Source organism: Cherax quadricarinatus, chromosome 72, assembly GCF_038502225.1.
Source record: "Cherax quadricarinatus isolate ZL_2023a chromosome 72, ASM3850222v1, whole genome shotgun sequence".
Lineage (NCBI taxonomy): Eukaryota > Metazoa > Arthropoda > Malacostraca > Decapoda > Parastacidae > Cherax > Cherax quadricarinatus.
Genome location: NC_091363.1, coordinates 20,752,646 through 20,767,219, shown reverse-complemented (window position 1 = coordinate 20,767,219; position 14,574 = coordinate 20,752,646). Strand labels below are relative to the sequence as shown.

Genomic DNA, 14,574 nt, shown 5'->3' with positions numbered 1-14,574 from the left:
ATAAGCTACCATGGCTCCAAAGAAAGCTAGTGCCAAGCCTGTGGTAAAGAAGGTGAGAAGTATGTACACTGACAAAGTCTTGGGCCATTTTAGGGAAGTGTTAAAGAGATGCCAGAAACAGAGCTCACTCCACAGTTACTTTGCGAGACAGGACTAGAGTGACTCTCAAGGTGGTCCTAGTGGCATTAAGAAACAGAGAAGAGAAGCAACCCCAGAGAAGCAATTGGTACCTGAGGTGTTGCTGGAAGGGGATTCCCCTTCCAAACTGTAATCAATCCAATCTCTCTCCTCCTCCAGTCTCTCATACACTAAGAAGAATCTCCAATAAAGGTAAGTGTTATGCTGTTAATGTTTCATTCATCATTTCCCATTGTATTGTTTATGTACTACATGTATATTTCATGTAAAACAATTTTTTATTTTAATACTTCTGGGTGTCAGGAACGGATTAATTGTATTTACATTATTTCTTGTGGGGAAAATTGATTCGCAAATCGTAAATTTCGTTTATAGTAGCTCCTCCAGGAACGAATTAATTACGAAAAACGAGGGACCACTGTATATGGAGAGTAAAAAGAAGGTGAAGAGAGTGGTGAGAGTGCAAAAGGAGAGCATATAACAGAGTGGGAGAGCACTGTCAAGAAATTTTGCTGAAAATAAGAAAAAATTTTGGAGTGAGACAAACAAGTTAAGAAAGCCTAGGGAACGACTGGATTTGTCAGTCAAAAACAGAGCAGGGGAGTTAGTTGATGGGGGAACTAGAGGTATTAGGTAGATAGTGGGAATATTTTGAGGAACTTTCAAATGTTGATGAAGAAAGGGAGGCAGTAATTTCATGCACTGGCCAGGGAGATATAACATCTTTTAGGAATGAAGAAGAGCAGGATGTGAGTGGGGGGAGGTGCATGAGGCATTATGTAGAATGAAAGAGGGTAAAGCAGCTGGAACTGACGGGATCATGACAGAAATGTTAAAAGCAGGGGATGATATAGTGATGGAGTGGTTGGTATTTTTTGTTTAATAAATCAATGAAGGAGGGGAAGGTACCTAGGGATTGGTAGAGAGCGTGTATAGTTCCTTTAAATAAAGGGAAGGGGGACAAAAGAGATTGTAAAAATTATAAGGGAGTAAGTTTGCTGAGTATACCAGGTAAAGTGTACGGTAGAGTCATTACTGAAAGAATTAGAGGTAAGACAAAATACAACTGCAGATGAGCAAGGAGACTTTAGAGTGGGTAGGGGATGTGTAGATTAAGTGTTTACAGTGAAACATATATGTGAACAGTATTTAGATAAACGTAGGGAAGTTTTCATTGCATGAATGGATTTAGAAAAGTGGATAGGGGAGCAATGTGGCAGATGTTTCAGGTGAATGGAATAGGTAGTAAGTTATCAAATGCTGTAAAGAGTTTTTATGAGGATAGCGAGGCTCAGATTAGGGTGTGTAGAAGAGAGGGAGACTACTTCCCAGGAAAACTAGGTCTTAGACAGGGATGTGTAATGTCACCATGGTTGTTTAATATATTTATAGATGGGGTTGCAAAAGAAGTAAATGGTAGGGTGTTGGGGAGAGGGGTGGGATTAAATTATGGGGAATCAAATACAAAATGGGAGTTGACACAGTTAATTTTTGCTGATGATAATGTGCTTATGGGAGATTCTAAAGAAAAGTTGCGAAGGTTAGTGGACGAGTTTGGGAGGGTGTGTAAAGGTAGAAAGTTGAAAGTGAACATAGATAAGAGTAAGGTGATGAGGGTATCAAACGATTTACATAAATAAAAATTGGATATCACATTGGAGAGAGGGGGTGTGGAAGAAGTGAATGTTTCCAAATATTTGGGAGTTGACTTGTCAGTGGATAGGTTTATGAAGGATGAGGCTAACCACAGAATTGATGAAGGAAAAAAGGTGAGTAGTGCATTGAGGTATCTGGGGAGACAAAAACATTATCCATGGAGGCAAAGAAGGGAATATATGAAAGTATAATGGTACCAACACTCCTGTATGGGTGTGAAGTTTGGGTTGCAAATGCTGCAGCAAGGAGGTTGCTGGAGGCAGTGGAGATGCCCTGTCTAAGGGCAATGTGTGGTGTAAATATTATGCAGAGAATTCAAAGTGTGGAAATTAGGAGATGTGGAGTTGCTAAAAGTATTAGTCAGAGAGCTGAAGAGGGGTTGTCGAGATGGAATGGTCATTAACCCTTTGAGGGTTTTCGTCGTACTAGTACGTCTTACGCGTAGGGGTTTTTGACGTACTAGTACTCATAAATTCTAGCGGCCTCAAATCTAGTGGGAGAAAGCTGGTAGGCCTTCATATGAAAGAATGGGTCTATGTGGTCAGTGTGCACAGTCTAAAAAAAATCCTGCAGCACACAGTGCATAATGAGAAAAAAAAAACTTTGACCATTTTTTTTGAATAAATCAGCGACTTTGCAGTGTATTTTCGTATGGTATTTATTGTTGTATTCTAGTTTTCTTGGTCTCATTTTATAGAATGGAAGACATATTACAGAAATTGAGATGATTTTGACTGGTTTTACAAAGAAAGGTGCCTTGAAATTGAGCTCAAAGTAGCAGAAATGTTCGATTTTTACCAAACTTCAAAAGTAAACAAATCGTGCCAAGCGTGCAATACACGTCAACTGGTGAGTCTAATATTCTTTCACAAGTGCACCAATAATATTTATACCATTTTTTACACTAATGCAGTAGTATGCATAACAGTAAATCTTATATTTTTTGTGAAAATAAAAATTCAAAGTGGAAAGCAAAAGAATATAAGAGGGGCCTTGAGACATAACTAATGACTAGAGGAAATGTCATTTTAGTGCCAGGAATGTCTTTCTTGTTTATTCTGGACCCTATTCGGAAATTGGCATCTTTTGAAATTTGTGTGAAATTGGCAAAATTGCTAAATTCTGACCACTGTACTGGATAGTTGAATTTCATAAATGAGTGGTTTCTTGCACCCATTCGATAGAAAAAATGGACTTCTAGCGAAATATTCATGTTTTTTGTCGACTAGTACAGTGAAATTGGCCGAAAATGGGGCTCAAAGTGGGCAAAATCGCCGATGCGTAAACATCGCCGAGACCGCTAACTTTGCGAGAGCATAATTCCGTAAGTTTTCTATCAAATTTCAAACTTTTGGTGTCTTTATGATCGGGAAAAGATTCTCTATCTTTCCATGAGATAAAATAATTTTTTTTTTTTTAAATTTGGCCGACCCTGAGAACGAGTTTCGGAGAGGGCCTGTCGACCCTCAAAGGGTTAAGAGAGAATGGATCAAAGTAGAATGACTTGGAGAGCATATAAATCTGTTGGGGAAGGAAGGTGGGGTAGGGGTCATCCTCAAGAAGGTTGGAGGAAGGGGGTAAACGAGGTTTTGTAGGCAAGGGGCTTGGACTTCCAGCAAGCATGTGTGAGCATGTTAGGAGTGAATGGAGATGAACGGTTGATCCAATGTATCAGAAATCATCCTCATGAGGATAGACTGAGAGCCCTCAATCTGCACTCTAGAAAAGCGTAAAATTAGAGGGGATATGACTGAGTTGTATAAATGCAAAACAGGAATAAATAAAGGGGACATAACTATTATTATATTTATTAACACACTGGCCGATTCCCACCAAGGCAGGGTGGCCCGAAAAAGAAAAACTTTCACCATCATTCACTCCATCACTGTCTTGCCAGAAGGGTGCTTTACACAACAGTTTTTAAACTGCAACATTAACACCCCTCCTTCAGAGTGCAGGCACTGTACTTCCCATCTCCAGGACTCAAGTCCGGCCTGCCGGTTTCCCTGAATCCCTTCATAAATGTTACTTTGCTCACACTCCAACAGCACGTCAAGTATTAAAAACCATTTGTTTCCATTCACTCCTATCAAACACGCTGACGCATGCCTGCTGGAAGTCCAAGCCCCTCGCACACAAAACCTCCTTTACCCCCTCCCTCCAACCTTTCCTAGGCCGACCCCTACCCCGCCTTCCTTCCACTACAGACTGATACACTCTTGAAGTCATTCTGTTTGGCTCCATTCTCTCTACATGTCCGAACCACCTCAACAACCCTTCCTCAGCCCTCTGGACAACAGTTTTGGCAATCCCGCACCTCCTCCTAACTTCCAAACTACGAATTCTCTGCATTATATTCACACCACACATTGCCCTCATACATGACATTTCCTCTGCCTCCAGCCTTCTCCTCACTGCAACATTCATCACCCATGCATCACACCCATATAAGAGCGTTGGTAAAACTGTACTCTCATACAACCCCTCTTTGCCTCCAAGGACAAAGTTCTTTGTCTCCACAGACTCCTAAGTGCACCGCTCACCCTTTTCCTCTCAATTCTATGATTCACCTCATCTTTCATAGACCAATCCGCTGACACATCCACTCCCAAATATCTGAATACATTCACCTCCTCCATACTCTCTCCCTCCCATCTAGCTAAGATAGGACTCGCAGCAATGGTTAAGTTGGAAAAATTCAGATTCAGGAAGGATATAGGAAAGCACTGGTTTGGTAATAGAAGTTAAAACACTGTGTAGTTTTAAAAATAGGTTCGATTAATAAATGAGTGGGTGTGGATTGGTGTTGGACCTGACTAGCTTGTGTTAATAGGTCTGATGCTGTGCACCTTCCTTTAGTGGATGTGACCTGACCTGACTAGGTGGGTCATTGGTTTAAGCCAGGAGGTGACTTGGACCTGCCTCACATGGGCTAGTAAGCCTACCTACCTGGAGAGTATTCCAGGGATCAACACCCCCGAGGCCCGGTCCATGACCAGGCCTTCTGCAGTGTTCTTTTTTATGTTCTTATAATAACATGCTACTTTTGGCATTAGATCAAAAGAGAATACATTATTTAAAAACTCAGTAAACTTGTGAAATTTTAAAAATGTTATAAGAGCCAGAATTTTCAAAATTTCTCAATATCTTTTATGAGTTATATTTTATTTATAAAATTTTTCGTCTTCTCTTTTTTAGTAAATGTTTACAGAAGAAGGGGTCACCAGCCCATTGCTCCCGGCATTTTAGCTGCCTCATACGACACGCATGGCTTACAGAGGAAAGATTCTTTTCCACTTCCCCATGGAAAATAGAAGAAATAAAGAAGGACAAGAACTATGAAGAAAAAGGAGAAAAAACCTAGATGTATGTATATATATATGCATGTGCGTGTCTGTGAAGTGTGACCAAAGTGTAAGTAGGAGTAGCAAAATATCCCTGTTATCTAGCATGTTTATGAGACAGAAAAAGACACCAGCAATCCTACCATCATGCAAAACAGTTACAGGTTTCTGTTTCACAGTCATCTGGCAGGACAGTAGTACTTCCCAGGGTGGTTGCTGTCTACCAACCTACTACCTAAGTGGGTGCGGGAGGGAAGAGGAGTGATTGGTGGAATGATGTAAAGAGAGTAGTAAGGAAGAAAAAGTTAGCATATGAGAAGTTTTTACAAAGTAGAAGTGATGCAAGGAGGGAAGAGTATATGGAGAAAGAGAGAGAGGTTAAGAAAGAAAGTGGTGAAGCAATGTAAAAAGAGAGCAAATGAGAGAGTGGGTGAGATGTTATCAACAAATTTTGTTGAAAATAAGAAAAAGTTTTGGAGTGAGATTAACAAGTTAAGGAAGCCTAGAGAACAAATGAATTTGTCAGTTAAAAATAGGAGAGAGAGTTATTAAATGGAGAGTTAGAGGTATTGGGAAGGAGGAGGGAATATTTCGAGGAATTGTTAAATGTTGATGAAGAAAGGGAAGCTGTGATTTCGTGTATAAGGCAAGGAGGAATAACATCTTGTAGGAGTGAGGAAGAGCCAGTTGTGAGTGTGGGGGAAGTTCGTGAGGCAGTAGGTAAAATGAAAGGGGGTAAGGCAGCTGGGATTGATGGGATAAAGATAGAAATGTTAAAAGCAAGTGGGGATATAGTTTTGGAGTGGTTGGTGCTATTATTTAATAAATGTATGGAAGAGGGTAAGGTACCTAGGGATTGGCAGAGAGCATGCATAGTTCCTTTGTATAAAGGCAAAGGGGACAAAAGAGAGTGCAAAAATTATAGGGGGATAAGTCTGTTGAGTATACCTGGTAAAGTGTATGGTAGAGTTATTATTGAAAGAATTAAGAGTAAGACGGATAATAGGATAGCAGATGAACAAGGAGGCTTTAAGAAAGGTAGGGGGTGTGTGGACAAGGTGTTTACAGTGAAACGTAAGTGAACAGTATTTAGATAAGGCTAAAGAGGTTTTTGTGGCATTTATGGATTTGGAAAAGGCATATGACAGGGTGGATAGGGGGGCAATGTGGCAGATGTTGCAGATGTATGGTATAGGAGGTAGGTTACTGAAAGCAGTGAAGAGTTTTTGCAAGGATAGTGAGGCTCAAGTTAGAGTATGTAGGAAAGACGGAGATTATTTCCCATTAAAAGTAGGCCTTAGACAAGGATGTGTGATGTCACCGTGGTTGTTCTATATATTTATAGATGGGGTTGTAAGAGAAGTAAATGCGAGGGTCTTGGCAAGAGGCGTGGAGTTAAAAGATAAAGAATCTCACATAAAGTGGGAGTAGTCACAGTTGCTCTTTGCTGATGACACTATGCTCTTGGGTGATTCTGAAGAGAAGTTGCAGAGGTTGGTGGATGAATTTGGTAGGGTATGTAAAAGAAGAAAATTGAAAGTGAATACAGGAAAGAGTAAGGTTATGAGGATAACAAAAAGATTAGGTGATGAAAGATTAGACATCAGATTGGAGGGAGAGAGTATGGAGGAGGTGAATGTATTCAGATATTTGGGAGTGGACGTGTCAGCGGATGGGTCTATGAAAGATGAGGTGAATCATAGAATTGATGAGGAGACAAAGAACTTTGTCCTTGGAAGCAAAGAGGGGAATGCATGAGAGCATAGCTTTACCATCACTCCTGTATGGGTGTGAAGCATGGGTGATAAATGTTGCAATGAGGAGAAGGCTGGAGACAGTGGAGATGTCATGTCTGAGGGCAATGTGTGGTGTGAATATAATGCAGAGAATTCGTAGTTTGGAAGTTAGGAGGAGGTGCGGGATTGCCAAAACTGTTGTCTAGAGGGCTGAGGAAGGGTTGTTGCAGTGGTTCGGACATGTAGAGAGAATGGAGCGAAACAATGAATTCAAGAGTGTATCAATCTGTAGTGGAAAGGAGGTGGGGTAGGGGTCGGCCTAGGAAAGGTTGGAGGGAGGGGGTAAAGGAGGTTTTGTGTGCGAGGGGCTTGGACTTCCAGCGGGCATGCGTGAGCATGTTTGATAGGAGTGAATGGAGACAAATGGTTTTTAATACTTGACGTGCTGTTGGAGTGTAAGCAAAGTAACATTTATGAAGGGATTCAGGAAAACCGGAGGCCGGACTTGAGTCCTGGAGATGGGAAGTACAGTGCCTGCACTCTGAAGGAGGGGTGTTAATGTTGCCATTTAAAAACTGTAGTGTAAAGCACCCTTCTGGCAAGACAGTGATGGAGTGAATGATGGTGAAAGTTTTTCTTTTTCGGGCCACCCTGCCTTGGTGGGAATCGGCCAGTGTGATAATAATAATCATTTGTGCTTTATTGTTATCTGTTTACAATAATGTTTTATCACTGATTACATCATTGCTAAGTTAATCTTAAGTTAATTTTAAGCCAGCCCGTAATGCTCTGCATACAAGTGGCTTTGGCATGCTGCTCTTACCTGTATTTTTTTGTACCTCTGTATGTATGCTCAAATTACTAAATAAAAAATAAATAAATAAATAAAAAAAAATATTTATAAAGTTCTACAGTTTTGTTAGAAAAACTATTAAATTTCTTGTAAGAGACTAGTTTAAAAAATTAATAGAAAATGGTGAATCGACTCCAACATGGCCACAGTTTGAATATGAAAATGGTATACAATATCAACAGGACAATTCAAACTTTTTGCCTACGCAGTAGGCTTCTTCAGTCGAATACAGAATAACAGAAGCAGTAGAGATTTGAAGACAATGCAATCGGTCCATCACCCTTGAAGACGTAGTTTTGAGGTCATCAGTCCCTCAGCCTGGAGAAGTTTTTTGCTCCATAGTCTGGAACAATGTTTCAACTTCAAATTGTTTGACTATGGAGCAAAACTCTTCTCCATGCTGAGAGACTGACCACTTCAAAACTGTCTTCAAGAATGATGGACTGATTACATCTCTACTGCTTTTGCTATTCTGTACTTGACTGAAGAAGCATATTGCGTAGACGAAAAGTTTTGTTATAAAGATACCTAACTGTTGCACAGGTGTCTTACTTATGGGCCCAATTTATTATAAAAATAAGTCTCAGTAAGATACATCTGTGCTTAGTGTTTGAAGCCAATCTGAAGAGGTATTCCCTAGTGTTTAAATGGAAACTAATTTATTTAATAAAACTGAAAAGTACCTAGCTTTTTTGTAATAAGGCTCACCAACACAAAGTTTGAAGCCTATCACATAAAAAGACACTCCAGTAATTGCCCTGAATTCAGCATTTATATGTTTTTCTAATAATGCCAGAAAAAAAAAAGATTTGTACCTTTGCAGACAAGATTTATGTTAACTATCTATCTTACTGAATACATAAGCATTTTTTTTTTTTTTTTATTCGCCGGTATTCTCCCGGCCCGGGTCTTTTCCAAGTAGTGGTGACCCGGCCAACATAAGCATTAATATTAGGAAGCCTATTAGTAGAGGCATTGTTTAGTTATTGAATGGATATTAATATCACAGTTTAAATAAAATTTAGACCAAGGCAGCTTATTAATGAAGATCAATGTAGTTCAACAACATAAACTTTGCATTCAGCAAAACACACTGTTGGAAGGTAATCAAAAGAGATTTTCTCTAGTTATCACACATCCTGTTGGTAAGATACCTTAGCCACTGAAGACTGACCCCATTCAATTTCACTGGACGCCTTTGTCAAATTAGAACACTCCTTTTTAAAATGTTAATAGTCAAGCAGGAGAGGCTTTTGTTAGTTAATAGACAAATTCCAAGAACTTGAAATCGACTCTAACGCTGATCATACATATGCAAATGCTAATAGCTGCATGAACCTTTCCCATGTGCAGTAAACCAATGTTGAAAAGGTGAAGCCAATTGAATAAGACATTCTGAAGATATAGGTGAAAGTTTGGAGGAAAGGAAAAAATTAAAAAGACAAGAAAATAATCAGGCAACCACTTAAAAGTACATAAATCTCGGAATGGATTGAAGGTTGAACATGGCAAGTCCTAAAACTCACTTATACCTGATATACCTTTGAAGAGTTTTGAGAGTTTCTCTACTCTCTGAGCCTAACCATGGGCCAGGCTTATCTTGTGCTTGCCCGGTCAACTAGGCTGTTGCTACTGGAGGCCTGCTGCCCCACATATCCATTGCAGCCTGGCCCATCTGGCACCTGGTGAAGATACTTGTCCAGTTTCCTCTTGAAGGTTTCGACACTTGTAGCCGTGTTTCTGATATCTTCTGGTAAGATGTTGAATAGTCTGGGACCCCAGATGTTGATACAGTGTTCTTTTTTTGTCCCCACCGCACCCCTGCTCCTCACTGGGTTTATTTTACACTTCCTCCTATACCTCTCACTCCAGTATGTTATGGCAGTGTGCAGATTTGGGACCAGGCCCTCGAGTACTTTCCAGGTATATATTATCATGTATCTCTCCTCCGCTCCAGTAAGTGCATGTTCAAGACTTGAAGGCATGTTTTACTGGCTCAATGTGACTCATAAACAATCTCTATTTGTTCCAGCTCTTATATTTCTCCTGCTTTGAATGAGGCTGTCAGCACTGAGCAATATTCTAAGCGAGGGAGCACCTGTGATTTGAAGATTGTCACCATCAGCATTATTTCCCTTGTTTTGAAAGTTCTCAATATCCACCCCATCATCTTCCTGGCTGTTGTGATCTTTGTCTTATGGTCTTTGAAAGAAAGGTCAGCTGACATAATTATTCCCAGGTCTTTTACGTGTTCCTTACGTTCTATTTGGTGACCCTCTTGAGTTTTGTATGTAGTGTTCCTTTTGAGTTTTCCATACCTAAGCAGCTAGAACTTATCACCATTGAACATCATGTTCTCCATTGCCGACTGAAAAACCCTGCTTATGTCTTCCTGTAATTTTTCAGTGTCCTCTACTGTTGTGACCTTCATGCTTATTTTAGTGTCATCTGCAAATGATGATACAAAAGTATACCAAGTGTTTTTATCTATGTCTGCTATGAGGATGAGAAACAGCAGAGGTGCCAGGACAGTGCCTTGGGGCACTGAGCTTTTGACCTCGCAGATGCTGGATCTTGCCCTGTTCACTACTACTACTTGTGTTGCGTGTGTTAGGAACCCGAAAACCCATCTGCCTACCTTCCCAGTAATACTCATGGCCCTCATTTTGTGCGCTATCACTCCATGATTGCAGTTGTTAAATGCCTTTGCAAAAATCTGTGAAAATCACATCTGCATTTTAGCCATCTTCCAATGCCTCTGTAATTCTGTCATAATGGTTCAGCAGCTGTGATAGGCATGACTGTCCTGCTGTAAAACCATGCTGGTTCAGGTTATGCTGGTTGTGCCATTCCATTCAATTTGTAATCTGCCGTGGGTTCAAATTCCACCCGTTCCCTGATTTGTTTGCAGCCGTGTTATTACAGTGTTGTGACTCATAAATGGACACCTTCAAAGATACCTAAAAATATTTTGGTGGAGAGGGAATCTACAGCTGACTAGACTTTTGTATTCAACAGTTGGCCTGCCCAGCTCTGTGCTACAGCAGGTGAATGTGACGGTGTTCAAGTCTGAAGAATGTGACAAGAGCTATAGCACTCTTCTGGAGTACTCTGACACCTGGCCTCTGGGCATTGGGGAGGAGACAGTGTGTGCAGGAGACCGTAACGGAGGCAGAGATTCCTGTCAGGTAATAACATCCACGTATATGCGGTGATCCTTTGCTTGTTATGTGGGGGTAAAAAATATACACCTACCATCCGACTTACGACCGAGTTCGGTTCCAAGAAACCGGTCGTAAGTCGAACTTTACTACTGAACATCAAAACATTTTTGTAATGACTTTATTTTATTGTTTTATTTTGGTATTTCATGTTTTACTTTACTTTTTATGTTGTTAGTACTGTATTTTATACTGCAAGGTTTAGGATAAACACTGTGTACAACAGAAATAGTTGTTTATTTCCCAGAAATTTGGCATAAAAAACACGGTCGTAAGTCAAGTGGTCGTAAGTCGAGCAGGTCGTAAGTCGGATGGTAGGTGTATCTCAAGTAGACGTGTCAGCGATGCCATTCCTGGGAATTTTTCCCAAGGTCTTGGAATTTGGGGATCCACCTTGGGTTCTCGAGTGTAAGATGTAAAAACTCAGGCCATTTGGGACTTCTACTGCATTCTTGTAAATTTTTTTTTTCAATCTCTACTGCATATTTAAGAGAAAATGGCAAATATTTTTAGCACAGTAAATGACACACATTGTACAGCAACTAGCTGCCTTCAGTACACGTCAGTTGTCACTCCATAGTCCCCCCCCCCCCCAAGTCCATGACTTCTGCTCAAAGGTAAAAATAACAGTTACATTTCTAGATGCTGCAGAAGTTAACAGTGCTACTGTTACAGGATTGTACAAAGCAGGGAAAGAGGTATTTACAACCAGAGAAATTCTCACTGGCAACTGGATTCACTAGTGACAATTGCTCTACAATGGTGGGAATAAATAGTGATTTACACGCATTTCTCAAGAAGGATTTTCCAAATGTGTTTGTCCTAGGCTGTATATACCACTTGTTTGCTTTGTGCTCCAGACATGCCAGCAACCATCTACATTCATGACTGGAATCATTTCTGAAAGACTTGTGCTGTTATTTTTTGCATAGTGGCAAACAGCATCATGAGCTCCAGTTTATCCAGGAAATGTCACAGACCCCATGTCACAAAATGGTCAAGCTGTCACAAACTAGTGGCTCTTTAGAGGTAAACAAATATCAGGAATATTGAAGCAGTGTATGGTCTTCCTATAGTAAATCATCTCTTTCTTTCGAGCGAGTTTAAATGTCATTTCTAGTACAGTGGACCCTCGACCAACGGTGGCATTGACTAACGCCAAAATCGACTAACGGTGCACTTTGGCATAAAAATATTGGCTCTACAAAGGCGAAAAACTCATCTAAAGGCTTTCATCCCAAACGTCTCCATGCGGCCTGAGCGGACCCAGCCGCTCCAAGACTCCATACACAGCCAGTGTGGCATTGTTTACAAGCCGTTGTGGTCGATCCCACGTGTACCTGTGATATATTTTGCATTATTCCATTGTTTTTAGTGCTTGTAACTGCTAAATAACCTAGGTAGTAGGTTGGTAAACAGCAACCGCCCAGGGAGGTACTACCGTCCTGTCAAGTGAGTGTAAAATGAAAGCCTGTAATTGTTTTACATGATGGTAGGATTGCTGGTGTCTTTTGTCTGTCTCATAAACATGCAAGATTTCAGGTATGTCTTGCTGCTTCTACTTGCACTTGGGTCACACTACACATACATGTACAAGCATATATATAAACACCCCTCTGGGTATTCTTCTATTTTCTTTCTAGTTCTTGTTCTTGTTTATTTCCTCTTATCTCCATGGGGAAGTGGAACAGAATTCTTCCTCCGTAAGCCATGCGTATTGTAAGAGGCGACTAAAATGCCGGGAGCAAGGGGCTAGCAACCCCTTCTCCCATATAAATTACTAAATTTAAGAGAAACTTTCGTTTTTCTTTTTGGGCCACTCTGCCTTGGTGGGATACGGTCGGTGTGCTGAAAGAACTGCTAAATAAGCCCATGGGCCCCAAGAAAGATTCTAGTGCCAACCCTGTGATAAAAAGGGTGAGAATTACAATGGAATTGAAGAAAGAGATGATTGAAAAATATGAACATCTTAGTGTGTGAGAAATCCCTGATGTACTCTTGCTAATGATTAACTCGCTTAAAAAAATCAGCATATCACTCTTACCTACTAATGCTAATGCATGTTTTCACCCCCAGGGCGACTCTGGTGGGCCTATCGTATACAGTAACTCAACCAGAGGCTACATCTTGGCCGGCATAGTGTCACGCGGGTATGGCTGTGGTCTTCTGGATTACCCTGGTCTCTATGTCAACATTCGTCATCCGTTATACCTCGCTTGGATCAAGAATGTTGCCTTCTAGAGACAGCAGCCCTTATTTGAAGATGAAGAAACTATTCACCCAGAGCTTTTTCTTTAGACAATGCTGAAATAAACAGCAATTAGCAAATAAGCATTAAATTAATGGCTATCTTTATAAAAATATTATATATTTTGTTTATACACCTACCATCCGACTTACGACCACTCGACTTACGACCATGTTTTTTATGCCAAATTTCTGGGAAATAAACAACTATTTGTGTTGTACACTGTTATATCTTGGAAATTGGTCATCCTGTGTTACTTAACTATTGTAAGAGAATAAGATCATCACTTAATATTATAGCACGAAAGTCCCCATTTATAGCTAAAATAGAGACTTTCGGCATTATATTATTATCTGTTTAATATAAAAAATACCATGGTATTATCACTATTATTATTATTATTATTAGGTAGGATTTCTTATGTATATACAGCATACGAGTCTCGGAACCATCTGGTAAATTGTTTATGTCCGGCTGACTGATGTTTGGGTCAGGTGATCCAACCTGATGACAGGTCAACAGACTGGCAGGTAGTCAGTCCGCTCCCTGTTCTAGCCTTGACAACTGATCGTATATTGGTTCTCTCTTAGGGTGTACTGTTTGAATGGGTTTGAGAATTAGTCTCTAGAGCTGACTCAGTTTGTTCCTAATTGCTCTGAAAGATTCTTTTGATATTTATATTCTTGGTCAGTTCAGTAATCCATAGAGATACGTCTTCTCAGACACTCTTGCTTTCTACTTCCTTTACGGCCGGATTCAAAGGTCTTGTTGAATCTTGTAGTTTGAGTTTACATAGTCTTGTTAAGACAAAGACGTAAATGTTAGTGAAGACTTAATTACAGGAAGAAAAATTAATCTTCCTTATTAATGTGATACTAACATGATTTTGAACTAAATATGTATATTGTAAAATTGTACAAAGTATTAAGATATAATATTAGGTACAGAGAAAAGATAAAGTATTGTATTTAAATACTTCAACAAATTTGAATATTATTCTATGGAGTTTCCCAGTTGAAATTATTTCCCCTACACTCTAAAATACCTTTAACTAACTCGGATCCAAAATCTTGTTGCATAAGAAAAAAATAGTAACAGACCACATTCTGAAGTTCTTCATAAAATTTCTTATTCGCAACATACACAGTGTTTATCCTAAACCTTACAGTATAAAATACAATATTAACAACATAAAAAGTAAAGTAAAACATGAAATACCAAAATAAAACAATAAAATAAAGTCTTCACAAAAATGTTTTGTTGATATTCAGTAGTAAAGTTCGACTTACGACCGGTTTCTCAGAACCGAACTCGGTCATAAGTCGGATGGTAGGTGTACTATTACTAAATGTAAAAGGAGGAACTTTCGTTTTTCCTT

At 39.8% G+C, this 14,574-nt stretch overlaps 1 protein-coding gene across 1 annotated transcript in view; it reads left to right on the top strand.

Annotated features, from left to right (window-relative positions):
• The window catches only part of LOC128701378 (venom protease-like), a 229,374-nt gene extending 215,026 nt beyond the window's left edge, over window positions 1-14,348 (top strand). The window contains exons 8-9 of the mRNA XM_070100470.1: window positions 10,746-10,915; window positions 13,025-14,348. Of these exons, the coding sequence (XP_069956571.1) occupies window positions 10,746-10,915; window positions 13,025-13,189 (335 nt within the window). The 3' untranslated portion in view covers window positions 13,190-14,348. The remainder of the gene's footprint in view (window positions 1-10,745; window positions 10,916-13,024) is intronic.
• The last annotated feature ends 226 nt before the right edge of the window (window positions 14,349-14,574 follow it).